The 22,667-nt window shown below is 40.9% G+C and overlaps 1 protein-coding gene across 1 annotated transcript in view; it reads left to right on the top strand.

The window, feature by feature from the left end:
- ARNT2 (aryl hydrocarbon receptor nuclear translocator 2) overlaps positions 1–22,667 on the top strand; it is a 139,628-nt gene that overhangs the window by 59,725 nt on the left and 57,236 nt on the right. Inside the window, 3 exon segments of the mRNA XM_032771883.2 lie at positions 15,894–15,996; positions 19,772–19,837; positions 20,268–20,353. Of these exon segments, the coding sequence (XP_032627774.1) occupies positions 15,894–15,996; positions 19,772–19,837; positions 20,268–20,353 (255 nt within the window).

Below are 22,667 nucleotides of genomic sequence, written 5' to 3'. Positions count from 1 at the left end.
GCCACATTCTCTCAGAGGGCAATTACAAAAGTGATTACTGTGAACACTGAGGATTCAGATTTCAGCCTGGTTTTGCTGTAGAAGTGTCCAATCCTGGCAAGACGTTTTATCCTATTTATAACAGTGAAATCTGGGGGAGATTTGGCTCATTCTAGCGACACTGCCAAATCAGCATGTGATACCTGTTTTTCAGCAAGCTTGTGGGTTTTATGATCCTTGTGGCATATTGTATAAATAAAGGAATGTTAAAAGCAACAGTTTCTATTCACACCCGGCAGTTGCCATTGCTGCTCTGCCAGTGAAAAAGTTGCCTACAGCTTTGTGAACTATTTGTTCTTGCAGCAGGAAAGTTGCTATGGTGCAGATAGCCTTTGAATTCGCATCTTTGGTTAGTTTCGGGTATCAGAGTTAGTGCCTTCCAGATTCACTGTGCTCAGTGGTAGGCTTTCAAGTTTAGGCTAGAGAAACGAGGCATTGTCACTTTCCATGGTGATCTCAAGCAGATGAATGAGAACAGCAGATTGTGTATGGTTAGGCAAGAGCATAGAACAAGAAATCTGTGCTCTTGGATATCCCTTTAGAAACCATTAGCAAAATGAAGCTCAAACCTAAATATTTTCAGGTGCTGTTCAGAGCAGCTTGCTGTCCCAGGTGTCCAAGCAGCAGAGTTAACAGGTGAGACCTGCCTCATTTTATGATTAGACTAGGGTGCAACAAGCAGTACAAGAAAGCTTTTAAAAATTCTGCCTTCAGTTACTGCCATTTAGCCTCATTGACCTCAGTGAACTTGCAGAGATGAAACTCAGGATAGAATTTAGCTTTGTGTGTTGGGTGTATAGGAAAGAAGACTTAAAAAGGTTTCTAATTTCCTTGTAAACCAGTAGGACATTCTACGTTATCACCACCATGTAGAAGATGGTAGTCTGGTCTCCCCAAGATAAGAGACCCCACAATAATTGACTTTTCAAATTATTGTAATTTAAAGGTATGGAACAAGGAACTGTTTGATCTCATTAAGTTATTTGAAGAGAATTTTGTGTTGCTTTGGTCTCTGGGGCTGTTGCTGGAAAAATAAAATTCCAAATGTTGGAACAAATTAGCTGTGGATAAATCTGTTCATTAAATAACTCCTACACAAACATAGTGGTCATCCCCATTGCTATGGGTTTCAGTTCAAGGTGATATCACTATTGGGCTACAAGTCTGAGAGGAAAAATAATGATCAGTTGTATTTTCACAATCACTTTGCTACTTCTGACATTTGGATGTAAAGGTTGCTAGATGAAGTAGCTTTAACTGAGTCCTCAGAGAGAGTCGCATTGCACTTTAATAATTCTAGGTGTCCAGTAAATGCATTTAATATGATTTTTCAGAAGGTGTTGGGGTTATTCATATAAAAGTGAACATAAGGATCGTTTGCTTGTTATTTCTTGGTAACATTCACAGTGAATTTGCTATTTGGAAATTGCGATCTATTTGTCTGTTATCACAGATGTTTAAGAGGATCAATTTCAGCTTTTGCTGTTAAATATTTACTCAGACTACTTTGTTTTGCTTTACTGTGTTCATGGCATGATGAAATATATACAGTTCGGCAATCTTTTTCCTCCTTTTTATAAACTTCCAATGTTTTATGAATATGTAATAGAAATGTCTATCTGAGTTCACTTTTCATTCACACATTACAGATAAAGCAGTCAAAGTTCTCCTCTCAGCTCTTTATGGCAGAACTCATCTTCAATCCTCTGTAAACCCTTTATGCTCTCCGATGGTGTTCCACAGATATTGGGAAAGTGGAACGTTGGACTCGAGATCTTTCCTGTAAAATGGGGAATTTTCTCTCAAACTAACTTCAGTTTGGTACCTTTTCAATGTTGATTATGCTACAAGCTCTGTGTGTGGCGTGACCCGTTGGTGCACTAACCCAGGAGCAGCCCCACGAAGGAATAGTGCCTCAGTGTGGCACCTTTCCATCCCTACTCTCCTCTTGTTCCAGAGAAGTAGTTATTTGCTGCTGGTCCCTGCCACTACCTATCTCCCCACTAGCCCGTGTACTGGGGTAGGAGAGGCAAGGCTCCATCCACTCCCCTCCTTTCCTCTAAACTCCCACATACCTTATTGGGGTCTGGAAATAGCAGGCACATAACACCCACTTACTCCTACATGGAATCCTGCACAGGGGCACGTGATGGGGAGAGTTCTGCCTCACCCTCATATGCCTTCACAGGCAGGTAAGCCAAGTCAAAGTGTAGCCCAACATCAGGCTTCCAAGATCTATATATTTTCCTTTGTTCCTGTTGGATAATAGGGTGATAAATAGTAGCCAACATGGATTTATCAAGAACAAATCATGCCAGACCAACCTTGTTCTTTCTTCAGCAGGATTACTGGCCTAGTGGATGGGAGTTGGGAAGAGCTGTAGACATGATATATCTTGATATAAGTAAGGCTTTTGACACATTCCCATGTGACATCCTCATAGGCAAACTAGGGAAATGTGTTCTAGATGAAATTACTATAAGATGGTTGCACCACTGGTTGAAAAACTGTACCCAGAGAGTAGTTATCAGTGATCTGCTATCAAACTGGGAGGTTGTATCTAATGGGGTTATCGTGGATCACAAACTGAATATGAACCAATAATGCGATGCAGTTTTGAAAAAGGCTAATATAATTCTGGGGTGTGTTAACAGGCCTATTGTATGTGACGGCTCTATTTGGCACTGGTGAAGTGTCAGCTTGAGTACCGTGTCCAGTTTTGCATGCCACATTTTAAGAAATATGTGGACAAATTAGAGAGCATCCAGAGGAGAGCAAATAATAATAATAAAAGGTTTAGAAAACCTGACCTAGGAGGAAGGGTTGAAAGAATTAGGCATGTTTAGTCTTAAATAAAGAAGCCTGAGTGGGGATGTGATAAATCTTCAACTATGTTAAGGACTTTTATAAAGAGGACCGTATCTGTTGTCCTACCATCAGTGAACATGGAGAATAAGAAGTAATCAGTTTACTCTACTTCAGGGAAGACTTAGGTTAGATTTTAGGAAACATTTTCTACCTATAAGGGTAGTTAAACTCTGGAATAGGCTTCAAAGGGAGGTTATAGAATCCCCATGATTGGTGGGTTTTTAAGAACAAGTTAGACAAACACCTGCCAGGGATGGTTTAGCTGTACTTGGTCCTGTCCCAGCTCAGGGGGCTAGACTGGGTGACCTCTTGAGATCCCTTCCAGCCCCACTTTTCTGTGATGCTATGTAAAGTATAAAAACTATCTAGAGGCAGACTAGAAAAACAAGCAGCATTTTAAATTGGGAGATTATTTCACTAAGCTTAACAGAAAATGCATAAGAAATAGAGTCCATTTCTAAGTTCCACCCATTCAGCTCTCTTGTAGTGCACAGAGTGAGACTACTCTCACAAGAATGAAACACAAGCTAGACGCATTACATCTTGACGACAAATGGCAAATAGTAAGACTGAAGGGGAGACACTGTTACCTTACGCTTTCTGTGGATTAGTTTAAAAAAAAAAAAAGAGAGCTTCTAAACTTGATTCATGAGGAACGAATAACATAAAAAATAGAGCCTGATTTTCCTCTTGCACCAGTGTAATTCCACTGGCATCAGATGAGTTACAGTGTAAGTGAGAGTAGGATCAGGGCCAAAACAGTTTGTCTTAAGTGTCCACTTAAATTTGCCACAGACTTCACATCTGAAAAGTTGACTATAGCTGTCCAATCTTTCACCGCATGTAAGATCAACCTTCAGATAAAGTGGGAGTAATAACACTTCAGTAATGCAGAGGCATTTTAAAGAGAGATTTGCAATAGAAAGGGCAAACTGAAGTTTATGTTATTTAAATGGAAACAACAGAAATAACATCCTGTGTGAGTCTGATGCTGCAGGGTCTGGTGCTGCAGTTGCTTTGCATGCACTTTAAAGGGAATTCTATGCATGGAGCTGGTGTAGCATTGGTTCTTGTGGAAACTCTCCTTTACTAGTAATTATTTCCTAGCTGCCAAAGGCGCGACTGAAAGAACAGTGAGCATTCATAGCAGATTCTCCTCTCACCATCCTGTACTACTGTGTGCTCTGTCAGACTTCACTTGTTCTGAATTTTTTTGATGGAAAACAAATGCCACTGTACAGCAGAACCTACTAGCGTGCTCCTTCCTTGGTTGTGGCTTGGTGTCCCCCAGCAACTAGTTTGGAAATCATTAGAGGGTGTTAAATCTAAACTTGACTTATGTTGACAGAGAAACCACAGATAAATTCTGGTACCAGATTATACTTTATTTTATTTAATAGAATTAAAACCTGTGAAAACCCTGCAGCCAGGGAAATTACTTATGACATGATCTTGACGACCTAATAAAAGCAGCATCAGGAAACGAGCTCATTTAACAGCAGTGTTTCTCAAGAGACCTTTAAGCAGGCAGATAATTTTAATGGAGGTAGATAGCATTCATATTAAGCGATTATTGTTTGTTGGTGTAGGAATGCCCATGCAGTTCATAAAACTGAGTGTGGTTCACATCTTGTTCTTTGGTTTAGGTTTTAATATATTTCACTTAATGTGTGAGTTACAATAGTTTTATAAAGTTATTTTGGAGTGTTCTCCCAACATGGAATTCTGTGTTGAGAGAGCATTTTGGAGTAGCCGTTTCCATCTCTGGGTTTTGGGTTCCATCTCCAGCTCTGGAAAGTCTGTCTTCTCTCTAATGTGGACCTACAGTCATTCATGCCTTGCTCACCTACAGGCTGGGCTATTGTAACTTTCTCCTACTTGGGCTTTCCATGAAATTCATTTGGAAGCTGTAACAGAACACACAGCACAACTGCCCACCTCATTTTGTATAGGGGAGACGGAATTATTAATCCCTGTTATTATTTATTTATATTGTGGTAGTACCTAGAGCAGTGTTGGGCAATCCACATGCCGCACGCGGCCAGTCAGGGTGATCTGCTGGCGGACGGTGAGACAGTTTGTTTACATTGGTGTGGCCTCCCGCAGTTCCCAGTGACCATGGTTCACTGTTCCTGGCCAATGGGAGCTGTGGGAAGTGGCGGCCAGCATGTCCCTGCAGCCTGTGCCGCTTCCCCCAGCTGCCATGGGCCAGGAACGGCAAACTGCGGCCACTGGGAACTGCGGGCGGCCGTGCCTGCGGGCGATCAGTGTAAACAAACTGTCTCATGGCCCGCCAGCGGATTAACCTGATATCTACTGAGATCAGGAGATCATTTTGGTAAGAGCTGTACAAACCTTTAGTAAGATTCAGTTCATGACCCAAAGAGTTTACAGGTTAAATAGCCACAACAGACAAAGAGAAGGAAAAGGAAGGATTACGATCCCATTTTTACAAATGGGGGACTGAGCCTTCGAGAGTTTAAATTACTTGTTCAAGCTCACACCAATATACTGCTTAGCATAGCTTTTATTCTTCCTGCATAAATCATATGATCATTACGTAAGTGGGAGTTTTGAGAATACATCTTTATTCTCCTTTTTGTTATTTTTTAACCTAATTAGCTTTAAACATGTGATTTGAATCATTTACTTGTTGCCTTTTCAGTTTTGGCAGGCTTTATCTGCAGCGAAGCTCACGTGTGATATCTAAAACTAGCCTTTTAAAAATAACCCAGTTGCAAGACTCAAAGCCCACATAGTTGCCTTTTGAATTTCATTGTGGTGATGCACGTTTGCCCTACGTTGTGGAGGATTACATGATGCAGGCTGATTAGTCAAATATGAGGGCAGACATAATGGAGACCTTTTGGCCTTATGAGCTTTGTAAGAAGTTAAATGAGGAAAACATCTGCAAAATGGGCTGTTTTACTTCATTTAAAAAAATCCATACAATTCCTTTGCCACAGCTCAGCTCTTCCTCTTGCCAATAGAGGAAAGAAAAATTCACAAAAACCACTACATTTCAGTCATATTCCTTTTTATTTTTTTTGCTTTTAATTGCTGTTGATATGAATCCACACTTCATTCTGTTGTAAGAATGTGATAGCATGACATTAATGCTTATACAACATCTGTCACAGTTTAATGCAGTAAACGTTAACACCAATACAGAGCTTTAAATAATTCCACTGAGAACTGAGCCCTGAAGGGAGCCAGCTTTTGCTGGCTTGCATTTATTTACATTGTCCGTCATGAAGTGATAGATAGTTGAGGAATTTTTAATTAGTACAGAGGAAATGTGCAGTATAGAACAGTGCTTTTAAAACTTTTTTTTCTGGCTACCCAGTTAAAGAAAATTGTTGATGCTCGCAACCCAATGGAGCTGGGGATGAGGGTTTTGGGGTATGGGAGGGGCTCAGTGCTCGGGATGACGGGTTGGGGTGCAGGGGTGAGGGCTTAGGGATGGGGCCGGGAATGAAGGGTTCAGAGGGTTGGAGGGGGCTCAGGGCTGGGGCACTGGGTTGGGGCGCGGGCTTTCCTCTGGCGGCTTCAGGTCAGTGGCGCAGCTGGGGTGCAGCGGCAGGCCTGGCACTGCGGACCATGCTGCGCCCCCAAAGTGGCTAGCAGCAGGTTTGTCTTCTAGGTGGAAGCATGCAGGCACTGCCCCTCCAACTCCCATTGGCTGGGATCCGTCCAATGGGAGTGTGGAGCTAGTGCTCGGGGCGGAGGCAGCTCGTGGAGCCGCCAACCTCCCCCCCCCATTCCCCGTCTAGGAGTCGGACCTGCTGCTGGCCACTTCTGGGATGCAGTGCAGTGTTGGAACAGGTAGGGACTAACCTGTTTTAACTGGGCAGCACCCCCAACAGGACTTTTAACGGTCCAGTCGGTGGTGCTGGCCAGAGCCGCTGAGACCCAGTGTCTTACATTCCATGACCCAGTGCTGAGTCGCAACCCACACTTTGAAAACCACGGTATAGAATATATGCTCATTCTAAATAGCATGTTTAATAGCGTGGACGTTTGATAAGGTGAGATTTCTTTTCACTTATTTGGAGTTAACAGGTTACAGTTGCTCCACTTATTCATTAAGATATTATATGCATAGTTGTGAAGAAAAATAAATCAACAGTACAACCTGTATTCTTTATATATCAAGTAGTGAGCGTATATATTTCCTTGTGCTATTGTGTATGAGTATGGCTATAATTCATCAGGACTTCTTGTAAACCATAATATGTTAGGCCAGTGTTTCCCAAACTTGGGACTCTGCTTGTGTAGGGAAAGCCCCTGGTGGGCCGGGCTGGTTTGATTACCTGCCCTGTCCGCGGGTCCGGCTGATCGTGGCTCCCTCTGGCTGTGGTTCGCTGCTTCAGGCCAATGGGAGCTGCAGGAAGTGGTGCAGGTCAAGGCTATGTACTGGCCACCGCTTCCGGCGGCTCCGATTGGCCTGGAGCTGCGAACCGCGGCCAGTGGGAGCCGCGATCAGCAGGACTTGCAGACGGGGCAGGTAAACAAACCGGTTCGGCCTGCCAGGGGCTTTCCCTACACAAGCGGCATCCCAACTTTGGGAAACGCTGTGTTAGGCTATTGGGAACTATTATCTGCAGTCATAGAAACTCACATTGTACATAATCATAAGTTCTCAGTAATATACTGTGTGCACCTCTGTCATTGCATTCTGCTGGACAAAACTAGAACTGTTTAAGCTGTTTCACAGGCCCTATACTGCTCACAGCTGAAGAAGATTCTCACTTATGTAGTAGGAACCTCTGATTCTGAAGCAGAAGGATCTGAGTTCTATCTGTGCTGCCCGCATGTAGTTCTGAGTTGCCATGGCTTGCTGTACTGTGACAGCTGTGCAGTCATAGGTGGTCACAGATTTGTTACAGTCTGAAGAAAGTTGATTCATTTTGCATTTGTATTTATTGGGATGAGAATTTTTATGTTAAACACACAATCCTATGGTCCTTGCACCTAACACTTTTCACTAGCTATAACTTTTCATCTTCTTTTTTTCGTTTGTGTACTCATTTAATCCTCAGGAAAATGAGAAAGTAATAGCATTGGCAGAAGTCAGGCATTACGCCAGTCAAGTTCTCTCCTCTCCTCCTCTCCCGCTCCCCTACCCCGATATACTTCAGGGCTGACCTGAATCAACCCATCCCTCTCTCACCTCACCACCTTCACTGTTGAATTTCTGGTCCTTTCTGAAGCAGGGATTTTATTCATGCTAGTTATGGTGGCCAAATGCAAACATGGAATGAGGCTGTCCCATTAAACTCATTTTACTCATAATCTAAGCTAGAATTTGAACCTGCACCCATTGTGCTAACCAGAACCTCTTTTTTTCTCTGAATTAAAAATGTGAATTTTTTTTAAAACTCGATACAAAATAAAGATTCTGTATATTTTAAATATGCAAAAACCATCAAGCCCATCTGTTCTGCATGATACATTAATGACGTGATGCACAGAACACTAGCGGTGCTACATCATGTACATGGTATGTCTGAAGCAATGGAAAGTGGATATTTCAAAGAGTGCCACTCTCATCTTGCAGAAGTTGTGCTTGGCAGAATTTTGCAGTGAGGAAGTCAAGCATGAAAGCTTAGCGCGCGCGCGCTCTCTATCTCTTCAGCTTGTCATATTCCAGTGGGTGTTGAAGTGGCATGTTTTTCATGCCCCCTCACCACAATATATTTTAAACATAATCAAGAATTCATGTAGTTTTGTCACAGAGTAGAGAGAGAAGGGGATGCCAGCTAAAGAGGGAGCATAAAGGGGTGGTGGCATAAGGAACAGAAGATTAGCGAGGCTGTGCCTGAGAGATCTATGCCATGACATTGGTATTTGTGTACAATACAGACAGTTATGTGGCTGTGTAAAACTTGGGCTAGTCTAAAATTCACCCCAATCTTTGAGTGCGTAGCCTGGAGTAAAAATGCTGTTGCTCTTCTTAATTGTACAGTGTTATATGTCTTTTCTTCTCAATGAGGAACAGAGATGAACATTTTTCTTGGATTTATTTTATTAATTGTATTTTTATCATTGTAATATAACAACAGGTACTGCTGATATTTGTATAACTTTCATATTCGGATGTTTAAGAGTGAACTTGTTTGCTTTCTTATTGGTCTTCCGAGGGCCCTATCCCGCAATGGACAGCATGCAGACTCTGTGCTGCATCCACAGCAAACCCCATTTAAGTCTGCGGAGCTCCTTGTGAGTGCAACAATCAGCCTGTGCACTGTCACCTGGAAGATTGAGGCCTTAGATTGTAAGATAGGGTAGATCCTGTGTCCTTGTGCATGTGCGCAGACAGTACCTAGCATATGGTGAATGTTACCTGCATACAAATATTAAATAACACACTAATTTCAGGAGCGCAACTGATGTGAAGGTGACATTTTTCTAACAGACCATCCCATTTCATGTGCACATGGCTGTGTATCTGTTAAATAAAATACGGGTTCCAGGGAGGAAGGAGCATCACAAAGTATTGAGTTTGTCTTCCCGTTTACATTAGGAAAATATTACTCTTAGGCCAGTTTGGAAACACTGAGGATCCATGGGGAAGATATAACGTGCACTTCATTTTGTATTGTGCTCTTGAAATTCTCCCAAGAATGTACTTAGATTGTAAGCTCTTTGGAGTAGGGAGCATCATTTGTACAATGCCTAGCACAACAAGGCCCTTCTTCACAATTGGGGCCCAGTGTGCTGCTGCAATACAAATATAATAATAATAATGAATGAATTAATTAATTATCAATCCTTTCTGGCCATTGCTGTTTAGCATGGTAGAGTTGCAGCTAGAAGTTTTGTTTGAATCTACTCTCCATGCACATCATTTTTAAGATTGGCTCTGTTACCTTTTAAAAGTATTAAAAGTCTAGTAACTCGCACTTTTTTGTCTAGTGACCCTTAAATTCAGTGGTCAGCTTATATTTGGAACCACATCAGATAGCATCAGTCACTTGACCATTAGTTTGCTTTCATTGTTAATCATTTCCTCTTGTTTTCCTGCATCTCTGTCCTGGTTTGCTCCTTTTTATTATACCACAATAAAGATATTTTTGGTTTTCATAAGGATTCTTTTGGTGCAGTATTCCTGTGTTTTATTTGTCTTCCCCGATCAGCATGTGGAGTATTTTCAAGAAGCACAAAGTCGTCTTTTGTTATGTTGGCCAACCCAAACTTTTAATTTTGTCATCTATTTTATCTTAACAGGGGGAAAGTAAGAATATTTAGAAAATAAAGGGGCTGAGATTAATTGTAAAAAAGCTAACTTTGTCCTTTAAAAATGAGACTCCATGGCCTACTGCGTGAAGCTTGATATTTGCTTTTAGTGTAAGATTTACTATACCAGATCAGACTATTGTTCTATGAAGTCCAAGATTCTGCCTCTGGTATCAGCCTATCTCTGATGTTTCAGAGTTAGGTAGAAAGTCTCATTACATACATTGCTGGGGAAGTCTCTCCAGGCTTAGAGAAGAGGCGGTTTTTTGTTTCTCAAGAGGCGTATTACAGTGCCATGCAGCAGACCCCAGTCACTCAGCTGGTCATTGTGAAAATAATGTCTGATGGTGATAAAATTATCTTTGGGAAGAAGGGCATTTGGAAGGAAACTGGACTTGAAGGAGACTCTGTAGGGAGGATTCCTGAAGAAGTAGAGCTGTAACCTTCTACCCTGCCATACCATGCTTTTTTGTCCTTAAATTACTGCCTTTAGAAAGAGACACCATAGGATCTAGGAATCAAACAGAGAAAAAGAGCTTGCTATAGAATTAGAAATTAGGTTAAGCTGTCTAGTGGGAATCTTATCTCTCTCTCTTAAACAGAAGTTGGTCTAATAAAATATATTACCTCAACCACCTTGTCTCTCTCTTTCTCTAGTGGGAATCAAATACACCAAAGAAAGAATGGGAAAAAAGTAAGAAAGCCTAGACTGTGTCTGATTATCCGCTTATAAAATTTAGCATGCAATGTTTAAACTCAAAGGGCCAAATTTTTGAAAGGTCTGCAGCTATTGCATAAAGAAAGGCTTGAGCCAAAATCTCAGCTTGGAACCCCATGAACATTGAGAAACTCCAGACTTGGGTCTGAACTTTGTGGCATAGGTCCATCTCAAAATTCTGTTATGAAAAAAGGATTTGAGTCTCAAAATGACAAATGGGCTGGTATATACACAAATGCCCATTTGCACATGCAAGGGTCAGGGTTTTGTACTTGTGTACAGATGCACGTGTGATCATTATGGGAACATTTTTAGAATCTGTTTGAAAATTTGTCACCGTATAGGAGCATCTGTGGCCTGTATCATCACTGCTTTGGATTGGTTACTTGCCATTCTTATTAGTGGTGAGATCCTTGCATGGCTCTTTCTGACTTTACACAGATAATTCATCTTCTGAATCTGTCTCTCATTATACTTATTGACTAACAGCAATAGCAACTGACATCAGGAGCCTGGATTGTATTGTGGTTCACCTTTCAGGGGACTGGTGATTTATTGTTGGTTGTCAAGCACGGCCTCTGATAATCAGGCCTAGTGTTTGGAGCTTGGGTCTCAGGCGTAGGATTGGTCCTGGAATCGAGATCCAGGGACAGGCCAGGGTCAATACCGAGTTCAGAGTCCATAGCCAAACCAGAATCAGAACTGTAGCCAGAGTCCAGCTGCAGGCCAGGGGTCGAAGGCAGATGGTCAGAGTCCAAAGACAAACAAGATTGATATCAAAGCCAGAGTCCAGATACACGGAAGGTCAAAACTGGAGAGTCAGAGCCCGAGGGTTTGAGGTGGATCAGGAGATGGAGGCAAGTCTGGAGCGAGGTTAATGCAGAGCACAGAAAATACTGGGGTTGGGCTCAGACAAAGCTGGGGAGGGAGCAGGAGCAGTTTGGGAATCTCTGGAGTATGGTGCCCTGTGAGTTCCTAGCCAGGTAGCACTGTTGATCAGGCTGATCTGAAATTGTGCTGGGATTGTGGAAATACCTGAGCCTCGGGCCATCTTACTCAGGCCCTGCTTGGTGATAAGTTGCAGCTGCATCCTAAGTGAGCAGTCCTGGTTTGGCTGCAAGTTTGCCTCACATTGGTTTAAGCAGTGCTGCATTTTGAATTTGAACTGTAATGGGGAACTTTCAATAAGTTATCAATTATGTCCAAATCCAAGCAGTTTATATGTTAGCTTCTATGTGTATTCTGCTCAATTTTTCATTCACTCTTTCTCTGCAAAGCAAACTACAGACAGTATAATTTAAGCTCTGCAAATACTATAATGATGTTGAGGCCCAAGTGTCATTCAGAGCAGTGTTGCGGATGGGAAATGGGCACTGTGCTTGCTAGATCTGGAGCAGGGAAAGGATTTATTTTTCAAACTAAAATAAACTACACACAAAATAATCAGTTTGCTGCAAAAACTGACTAGTGATCCAGATAGTAACTTTGATGTGTCACCTGTACTGGACCCTTTTTCTTAAGACTGATCTACAGTATATACTAGAAAAAAAAGAGAAGATACACATAATGTGTATAGTATAATATTACAGTCATTTGTATTACTATTCTGCAAAACTTTCTTATTAATCAGGATATTATTACCGGCATCAGAATCAAATGTGTGTTTTACATGTGTTTCCTTTGGAGAGATTCTAAATGAGCATATATCACCGGGAAAACGGTATTAGTGTAACAGATTCAGAAGGATGAATATTTTATGAGCTTATGACAGAATTATCATCAGAATATGGAGCTTAGCTGCTCGTATGGCATGCAGCTGTGATTTATTTGCTCTGAGCTTGATTGTAATTTGGCATACTCCAGGATGCACCACATGAGCAGCTGTAACGAACTGTAGTTCTGGAGATGATAAAGGAGATGGCCATCTGTGTCACTGATCCTCGAGTCGTGAGCAGATCTTCCGAGCCCTACATGTGACTCTATAGGAGATTCACACTTCTGATAGGTACTTGCTCCCAAGAGGAGCAACAGTGACTAGTGATCTGCCCAAACTGCCTGATGAGTGTGTGCCAGACAAAGTGGGGAATGCCAAGCAACTGGATCCAACAGGGTTAAAAATGCCAGGCCCTCATTTCTTAACCCCATGCAGTTAGGAATGGAGCAATCCACGTAGTCAGGAATGGAGTGGTGAGGGAGGTGGGGGTGGAATGAGGCTGTAATGTGGCATCGGTACCTGATGATGTTATGTTAATGCAGTCCTGCATCACCACACTGATAAAATATCATGACAGACATTGTGATACAGCATTAGATCAGGATTTTACGGCTTTCCGGACCGCATTAGGAGTGCAGGTAAAGGGTGAAAGCCTGTTTTTATTTCCCCTAGTGCTTTGCCACACACATCATTCTATCTCAGCCTCTTTTACAGTCTTAGGTTTACATCAGTGGCAATCTGAGATGCATGTATCTTAATTGGCACTATTAGAAATCAGGATCTCCCTCTTATAGTTTTCCTAATGGGGTGTGTGAGAAGGAATGTCAACATATATAGTACACAGGGGCTCCAAATGCTACATAGTTCATGTTTTTAAAACTCGCCTCTAAACTTGTGTCCGCAGACGTTCCTGCACCACTGCTTGTGTGTACAAACACACTGGTACATGCAGGCTGGGTAGTGAGGCATCTGCCCAGTTTACAGTCATGCATACTCTGCAACCCTAACATCGTTATAATGATTATTATTTTATTTGTATTACAGCAGTGCGTAGAGGACCCAGTCCTGTAGGACACAGTTCTTGCCCCAAAGAGCCTATATTCATGAGCACAATTTTGGAAACTAGTTGAAGATCAGGTGAAAACTTGGCCCTTTATCTGTTTGTTTAATATTAGCCCCACCCCCTTCCCCTGTATTTTAATATTAAACATTTATTCATAAATGCTAATAATAAATAAGTTGTTTTGGTCCAACTATAAACATTTGAGTGATAATTGAAACAAGCTGCTTGAGAGCTGTGTCATAATATCTATTGCTCAAAATAATTTTCTGACTCACTCCCATGCGTATCACTGAGGTTACATGGGGTGTAAGTCGGCACGATCTGGCCCATTAAATATTATCTGTCATCTTCTTAAGACATTACAAAGTGAAACACTACTCTTAAAATTGTGACTTTCTGGTAGCATGCTGTGTCGAAGCGTTCAGTGCCAAAGGAACACACGTGGGCAATTTTAAACTTAGTAGCCATCTAGTATTGTAGAGGTTGCTTATATATTTTTGATCTGCTGCTTAGTGATAAAAACAGAAATATTTCTATTACTTTTTTGAAAAGCATTTTTATTCCTGGCTTTTATGAAAAGCTTCACTTCAGGCATTTATATTGGCTATTTCAGTTTAAAAATATTTTTTCCTTGAAAGCAACTTTTCTCCTCCTTTCCACTTACAGGGAAGTGATTTGCTATAAAAGAAAAAAAATCCTAAAGTCGCTTAATTTGATTTGTCTGATCAAATGGATGGAAAATTGGTCTCGTATTCACATGTTCTCTATCTAAAATTAATTATCTGTGCTTTCTTGTATTGTTACTTTTATCTGTGAATCAACTTGACTCGTCAAGTGATTTTTTTCCCTCTAAACTTTAATTATTAATTTGGGGCGCTAGACTGTGGTTTGGAAAACAGACCAATGCAGGAAGAATGGAGAAGTGAGTGACTCTCCCCGCTTAAATCCCTCTGCAAGCAACCTGGACTGTGAAGAGTGGAGGCTGGTACCCCATGAGGGGTCGCGAGGTTATTACATTGAGGGTTACGAACTGTCAATCTCCACCCCAAATCCCGCTTTACCTTCAGCATTTATAATCGTGTTACAAATTAAAAACACTTTTTTATACACCTCTGCCCCGATATAATGCTGTCTTTGGGAGCCAAAAAATCTTTCTGCGTTACAGGTGAAACTGCGCTTTATCGAACTTCCTTTGATCTGCCAGAGTGTGCAGCCCTGCCCCCTCTGGAGTGCTGCTTTACCACGTTATATCTGAATTCACATTATATTTGGTCACGTTATATCGGGGTAGAGGTGAATATTTAAGGTGGGTCGCACTCAAGGGCTTGCTATGTGAATGGGGTCACCATTAAAAAAAAGTTCGAGAACCACTGCTCTCGCACATTGGCCAGCACAGCTGAGCTGAGGGAGATGGTGTCATAACTTGCTGGTAGCATAGACCTGCATCAAATGACCACCATTCTCCTGTACCCCAGGGGAATTGTGCCTTAGTGGGGTGTCTCCAAATAACAGTGTCTCCTAGGAGTACATCTGGGCTAGTGTGGTTTACATCCTACCCCTTGCTCCAGGCTGTGAAGGCACAATCCAGCCTTTGGTTAGTAAGAATAACATTCCTACATCACCAAAAACCTTTAATGTACCTTGCTAGTCAATAGGGAATGCTCTTTGCTACTTAGTTCTGTTCTTTAAATGTTCAATTTTAAAGTGTTTTTTGTAAAGATTTTACTCCCATTCACAGATGTGCATGTCTTCAATTAATTCCTGTTCCCCGTGGGAATAAAATAATTCTGTAGATCTAAATAGCTGACAGTAATTTCAGGGCTTAATTTGTGGCAATAAACTTATTTCCAAACGAAGTCATTGTGTATTATGGGGAGACTTTTTTATATTCTAGGTTTTCCGTTCATTTTAATGCCAACAGAGCTGCATCTTTACACTAACTAGGTTTGTTGCTTCACTATACTAAAACAAAATGTTGATTTTTAAAAAACAGCTTTCTGTTAAAGTTGTATAACCTGTGTTAGTGAAAGATACTGTTCTCACTGAAAAAACTTGGAGGGAAGAGGGCCTCGCTTGATGCTATATGAAGCATTTCATATCCATATCGCTGGTTCATTTCCACATTGTGTTAATAATTTTCCAGAATTTTGTATCTATCACATGGCCGTTTGGGGACCCATGTAAAATTAATTTGTGTCAGTTCTTAGCAGGCAAATGACAAGATCATGAATTGCTCTCCTTGGTTTTTCTAGGGCGAATTTTGGACTTGAAGACTGGAACAGTAAAGAAGGAAGGTCAGCAGTCCTCAATGAGGATGTGCATGGGATCAAGACGTTCCTTCATTTGCAGAATGAGGTACACAATTCTCTATTCCTTCAATGCTCTTATCCCTTCTCAGACCTTAAGGTTGTGGCCCATTTTGTCAGCTATGACCTGGTTTAAAAATGCTGATTAGACATTTCCAGTATGCTTACTTTTATATCTAGTGTCAATTTGCAATCTGCAATTCCTATAATTAACAAGTAAGTCATTAAATCATATCTGTACTAGTGTGCTGTATTGTCTGCTTTTCCAGAAAGCTTCAAACCATCTTAACCACTGGCATGTAAGCCATTGTCTCTTAACGTTTGTTTATTTAAATCAATACTTCTGGAAAGAATCCTTCAACAGTAGACTGGAAACTTGGCTCTGTGGGTTCGTTTTTTGGTTTGTTTTTTTTCCCCCCAACAAACCAGTAATACTAAAGGAGGAATTTAGTTACTGAGTTAGCCAGCTATGTGAGAATTTACCAATGATCAACTAGTTAATTCTAAATACATGAGTAAATGTTAGATCTGGCAGAGGGGCGCTAGGGAGGGGAGTGTTATTTCCTAATTTTCAAACTTCTGGTAAGTTTCTGTGACTGCTCTGATTTTTGTTTGCCTAATAACATGCAAGAAAGTGATTAACAGGAGCCACCTGCACAAAGGAGCCTGATCCTGAATGTGGCCTCCTGGTGTCCCTGTAATAGAAATGAATAGTTGTAATAACAACGTTAAGTAGATCTAATGTGGTGAAAGGTCCATCAATGTGACTTTGAGGGGGACAAGCACACCATCGCATTTGCTGCCTGTTTCCAATGTGTACACTGAGAATAAACTATGCAAAAACTCAAAAGCGAAAAGATTTGAAGGTCAAATCAAGCCCAAGCCCAAGCCCAGCCTGTTTGATTAATTTGTATATGCATAATGTTTTGAACATGCAAAGTGACACACATCCTAATTAAATAGAATTATTAAATCTAATCAATTCAGGTGTGTGAAACTCTTTGAGATCCTTCAGTTTGAGGGTGCTTTGGAAGTGTCTTAGTAGTAGTGGTATAAATGTAGCAGTCACTTACTTACTATAGACCATGTTATGGCTGGCCCTACTTGGGTCCTCTGGAGGGGTGAAGAAACTCTACCACCCCCACTGATCTACACAGGCGGCAGCTCTAATTTGGCTACTCGCATTGAGAAGTACAACAGGGAGACTCTAGCTGTGGTGAAAGCACTGTCCAAGCAAGGGACAAATGGCAGCAGAGTGATAGGACAGGAGGCTGCTCAGCAAGGAGGAAGAGCAGGCTCCAGCATTCCTTTCAGTATAGCAAAACCTCTGCATGTTTCCTTTAAGACACTGTCATACCACGTTCTTCTCCCAGTTCTCCACAATGCTCCAAGCTGCAACTTAGCCCTCTGGTTATAGGGCTAAGCAACAGAAATTACATTTGTTCTTTGGAATGATGGAACCAGTATCATACACATGTCCTCTCATGTACTCTAAGAACATTTTCTTCTATTATTAATTTGTAACTACTGTATATAAAATTCATTAATTCAGGCAAATATTGACTCAGAGTATGCAGTCTGCTGTTCATCATTTAGGATGCACCTCTTTATCCTCTGGCCCATGTTTACTGATCATGTGAGGAGGTCTTTGAGCAGACAGGAGCCAGAACTAATATCCAGTTTACAATTGTTCCCCAGCTTTTTGAAACAGCCATCCAAATCACAGTTACTTATAAGGCCCTGATCCTGCAAACACTAATGTGCGTGAGTAACCTTACACACGGGTGTAGTCCCATTGTGTGTCTAATTCTAACCTTCTTTTTTTTTTTTACTATTTCTTTCTCTTCCTACTTCCTGCCAGTGACTAGTAAAAAATCTTAGTGGGGAAGGAGTCTTTGTACCTGAACCCCACCACATCCTCAAATATTGTGAATTATTTGAGGTTGCCATGTTTGCTGCATGATTTCTTCTTTCTTTGCCATGTAGTTCCTCTTTTTTAAAAAAAATGAAAATAAACTCAGTTTTGTCTTTTCAAACCATTTATTTGGCTTCAAAGGGATAATTACATGTAGATACACAATTAAATGTGCAGTTAGACGCACAATTGGAAATACAAATAAATATACTCTGATATGCAGATCTAAGTTGTAAACAGAAAGTTACTTGGCATCGTGAATAGCAGTTAGCCAGGTATTAGTCAGTCAAAGCTGACTTTAGTACAAGTCAGCTGGAACTAGACATAGTCAAGAGTTTTCTGACAAAATGTTTTTTTATTGGAAACTGCCAGTTTGTCAAAGCCAAAACTTTCTGTAGGAATCTGCTTGTTTTGATAAAACTTCTGTCACGTTCCTTAAGTCCAGGATGGAATGTTAGGGGGCGGATAAGAGAGAATGAGCCACAGACCAGAATAGCTAATATCCCAGTACTTAGGACATTTCTCTGGGATGTGAGAGACACTGGTTCTAGACCCTGCTCTGCCTGATTTGGAGCAGAGATTTGAACCTGACTCTCCCATATTCCAGGTTAGTGCCCTAACCAACGGGCAATTGGATCTTCCTGTCTTTCATGTTGGAGCTATTCCACTCTGTATAAATAATGAAATAATTAAGTGGGCCAGAGAAAGAGAGTGACACACTAGCCCAGTGTTCTAAACATTCACATGTAAAACCCAGCTTCAAAGCCTGAGGTCTTCCACATCTAAGGTGAGTGGCCTAACCACTGGCCTGTTGCCTATTCTTGGCAGGGAGGTGAGTGTCTTGCTTCAATTTTTGAGATTTTTTTTTTTTTAAGTCAGTTTCCTTCTGATGCAGAACAGGGAGAAACTTTGAAATCTCAGAAATTTTGTGGGATGGGAGAATCTTTTTCTGCCTAGTTCTGTTTGGAGCACATGAAGCAGGTAATCAGATATTGGGCCAATATTACACACACATTTCAGTGATATTACATGGATAATGCTTAAGTAGTTTAGGGTTTGTAGGTATTTGATGTATCTATCTTGTATTCCAGTAGAAAACGGTTATACCACATGTGGGGCAGCATTGTTATATATGGGTGTACATACAAATGACTGGTGTCTACTATGCAAGTATTTGGTAATATGCTGATATATAGTATGTGAATTCTCCGTGCTAATTAATCCTATGGAAGCTGGAATTATTTTTGGATGGTTTAGCTGAGGGCCGAAATTGTATGTTTGTCTAGTTTTCATTCTCGTTTTTGAAGTGTTTGTGATCTGCTGACGCCCATTTCTGCTTAAACCAATCCTGGGATTCTCTACTTCAGGCTGTTTTCTCTTCTTGTATTTCTTGTATAGCCTTGTGTTAACTGTAGGATTATCTTTTGTGAGCCAGTAGTTTCTTAGTGTTTTTTTTTTCTTTACATCTTGAAAATAGCTGGGGTGCTAATAAGTAAAATACACAAAAAACATGAGGATTAAAGTAATAACTTCTTAGGCCTGGCTACGCTACCACTACCAGTCATGTGAATACTGCTGGGTTCACACTATGCAATGTTGACTGCATATCACTCTCCCATCAACTCCCCTTGCGCTTTTCATTCAGGTGGAGTACAGGAGTCGATGGGAGAGCGATCTGCAGTCAATTTTGCATGTCTTCACTAGACTTGTTAAATCAACTGCCGATGCACTGATTGCTGCGCGTCAATCCCCCGGTAGGTGTAGACAGGCCTTCAGAAAACACTTTTCTAAGACACACAATCAAAAACAAATGCAATATTACTTGAATATATATCCTTAAAAGAGATTCAAATTGAATTTTTTCCCCCCAGGCATTTATATTATCTTTCAAATGCTGGCTTGTTTTTAGGTGTGGAAATGCCCCTTTGGATCATTTGCCGCTGAACAGAATAACCACCATGCGAAAAAGATACAGGTGAGTTTGGTTCAGTTGCCGCTACAGTATGTCATAATGAACTTTTCTAGTTGTCCATTTCACTAGCGCTGTATCTCCCAGTTTTACCTGAACAAGTCTTTGTGTAGCAGAATCTGACTCATGCTTCACAAGTAGCATGAGGTTGCATTAGAGTGGAGTGAGCACAGTACTGGGAGCTCAGCATTGAGTTCTAATCCTGCCTCTGTCACTGACTCCTTAGGGTGAACCTTAGTTAACCTCATCTGTAAAATGATACTTACCTAGAATTAGATATGGCTTATACACCACTTGAGCTGTTGAACATTATGTAAGAGCTGTATTAAATATTATTGTTAGTATAATTGGTAAATTTGTGTTAAAAATTGGTATTAGTATCAAGTTCTACTGGATATCAAACATTTTATTAATATTATTGTTTCTTCTCATATAGGAATGGCCTAGGCCCTGTAAAAGAAGGAGAAGCACAGTATGCAGTAGTTCACTGCACTGGATATATCAAGGCCTGGCCACCGGCAGGTAAAAGTTGCATTAAGGGCAGTATAGATAATACTATGTACAAGACCAAACTGATCTTTAGAATCTATTGACCAACTTGCTAGTTAGACACTGGCTGGATTTTCAAAGGAGACTAAGGGAGTTAGGAGCCTAAGTGCAGTGTGATTTATGTACCTATCTCTCATAGGCTCCTTTGAAAATCCCAGCCTCGGGCTGATAGATCGATAATCTCAACCAGGTAGCTGATTGTGTTAAAAGTTGCACAAGCAAGTTGATTTACTACACTAGTTCAATTTGGAACACCCGGCTCTGGCCAGCGGTCCATCAATATCCTGTTTCCTACATTTGATGTTTCAGAGGAAGGTGGAAAGAACCCATAAAACACCTGACCAAATTTGCTCCCTGTGGTTTACGGGTGATGCCCTGGTGCATGAGGCTGTATTGCTATTCCAAAGTTAGCATTGCTGAGGGGTACAGAAAAACTGATCATACGCTTTCAATTAAATCAAGTTTAAACATAGAGCAGTCACATGGAACCAGAGTGATTTCAGCTGGTTAGTCCATGTACATCTCAGTTTGGAAAGCAGCACTAGCATTTTCCTGCAAATCAGAAAGTAGTCAGTCTGTCATATTCTCCTCAGTCTTTCTATATACTGCCCTGGTTCTCCACATACAACTGCCATTGATGTACAATGGCAGAGTATCAACTGTCATCTGCAAGAGCTGCATACTCAGAATGAGGGTACCATATGACTACAGAAGTATAGCCCAAGATTTTCAAACTCCGGTGCCTAATAAAAATGGCTTGATTTTTCAGAGGTCTTAGCACCTGCAGCTTTCATTGAAACCAATGGAAGCAGCAGGTACTCAGCACCTCTGAAAATCTGGCCAAAGCCAGTGCCTATTTTTAGACACCCATGTTTGAAAATTTTGGCTTCAGTTTAGATAAGTGTACACTCTCACTCACAAGTAATTTACTGAGTGGAGAATATTACAGTCTCTGCATCTTGATTAAGTTATTTTGGTTTATATGTGGGTTTTTGGGAAACAAGTCTTTACATGCTGCTTTGAACAGCAATGAAAAAACCACTCACCTACTGTAATGCAGCATATTCTTTTTAATATGTCGATTCCTGTTGAACAAGAGGTCTTGCCCTTTTGTGGTTATAGGCTGAGTATACCGCAGACATTATTCAGGCTACTCCAGGGATTAGGTGTGCCAAAAATCCCATTGCACAAACAAACAAAGTACAGATTTAGTGTAGATTTTAACTTGCAGTTTTATATTTCTTATTGATTTCTGTGCAGATTTATATTTTCAAAAGTTATATAATTATCATCTCACTCTCTCTCAGAGAGAGAGAGAGAGAGAGAGAGATGTACAAAAATTAAAATGATGCATCCTCTTGGAATTTCATCAGCCTTCAGACAGGCATAATTCAGACTACATGTCATCTGCCAGTACTTTGGAACCACAAAGGAGTGTGTAAGTCCCTCTTTGCATTCCCAACTGCTGGTAATAAGATTGCTAAAGCTCATACAATGTAAATTAGTATATCGTGACTGTCAAAATGTTTCAAAGTCATTTTTATCTCCGGACAGAGTAAACAGAAGCCTTAAGTCCTGTAACAAAATGTCTTTTTTTGATTTAAGAAAAGTTCAGTTTCTTACCTCATCACGCTTAATGGGGTACATTGGCTACTTCGGTGGTAAAGATGGTTAATTGGCACCCATCACTACAGACCCTACACTGATAAAAAATGCATTGAAGTGGACCACAGTGATAGCGTGGAATGAAAGCAGGGTCTATGGAGCCAAGTGCAGTCAAATGCTGTGCATGGCTTAAAGTAACCTAACAACAATGCAACATTTGGTTAACTCTCTTTGAGGAGATGAGCAAGGTGCTGTAATCCAGGAGACGTGTTGGCTTCTAACATTTTTAAATGGGATCTCAGTTGCTTTTTATGGGATCTTGCAGTCTTGTTTTTAACCATACTCCCACTGCTCAGACCTACAGCATGTGCTGTGTTGTCTTTTTGAGGTCATACTGTGCAAAATAGGGTTTCTTTTTCCACATGGTAAATTTTGCATGTTTAGTCTGTGTCCTGCCTTGTACTCTTTTGTGCTGGAAGGTATCATGCAACTTGTTGACTTTTTGGTGTATCCGAGGGCAGAATTTGGCCCCTAGGTAGGTTTTGGGTAGTCCATGGAAATGTAACTACATGTATTAGCATATTACCATTCAAAATGTTATAATTTGCAACATAAGCTAGTAACTTAAATGTAGAGGAAATTGGATTTGTTAACATTTCTCTACCTTGTAAAGAAATTACTT

Source organism: Chelonoidis abingdonii, chromosome 9 (assembly GCF_003597395.2).
Source record: "Chelonoidis abingdonii isolate Lonesome George chromosome 9, CheloAbing_2.0, whole genome shotgun sequence".
In the NCBI taxonomy this organism is placed as follows: domain Eukaryota; kingdom Metazoa; phylum Chordata; order Testudines; family Testudinidae; genus Chelonoidis; species Chelonoidis abingdonii.
The sequence above is the reverse complement of the archived record's forward strand: the minus strand, read 5'-3'. Positions and strand labels throughout refer to the sequence as shown.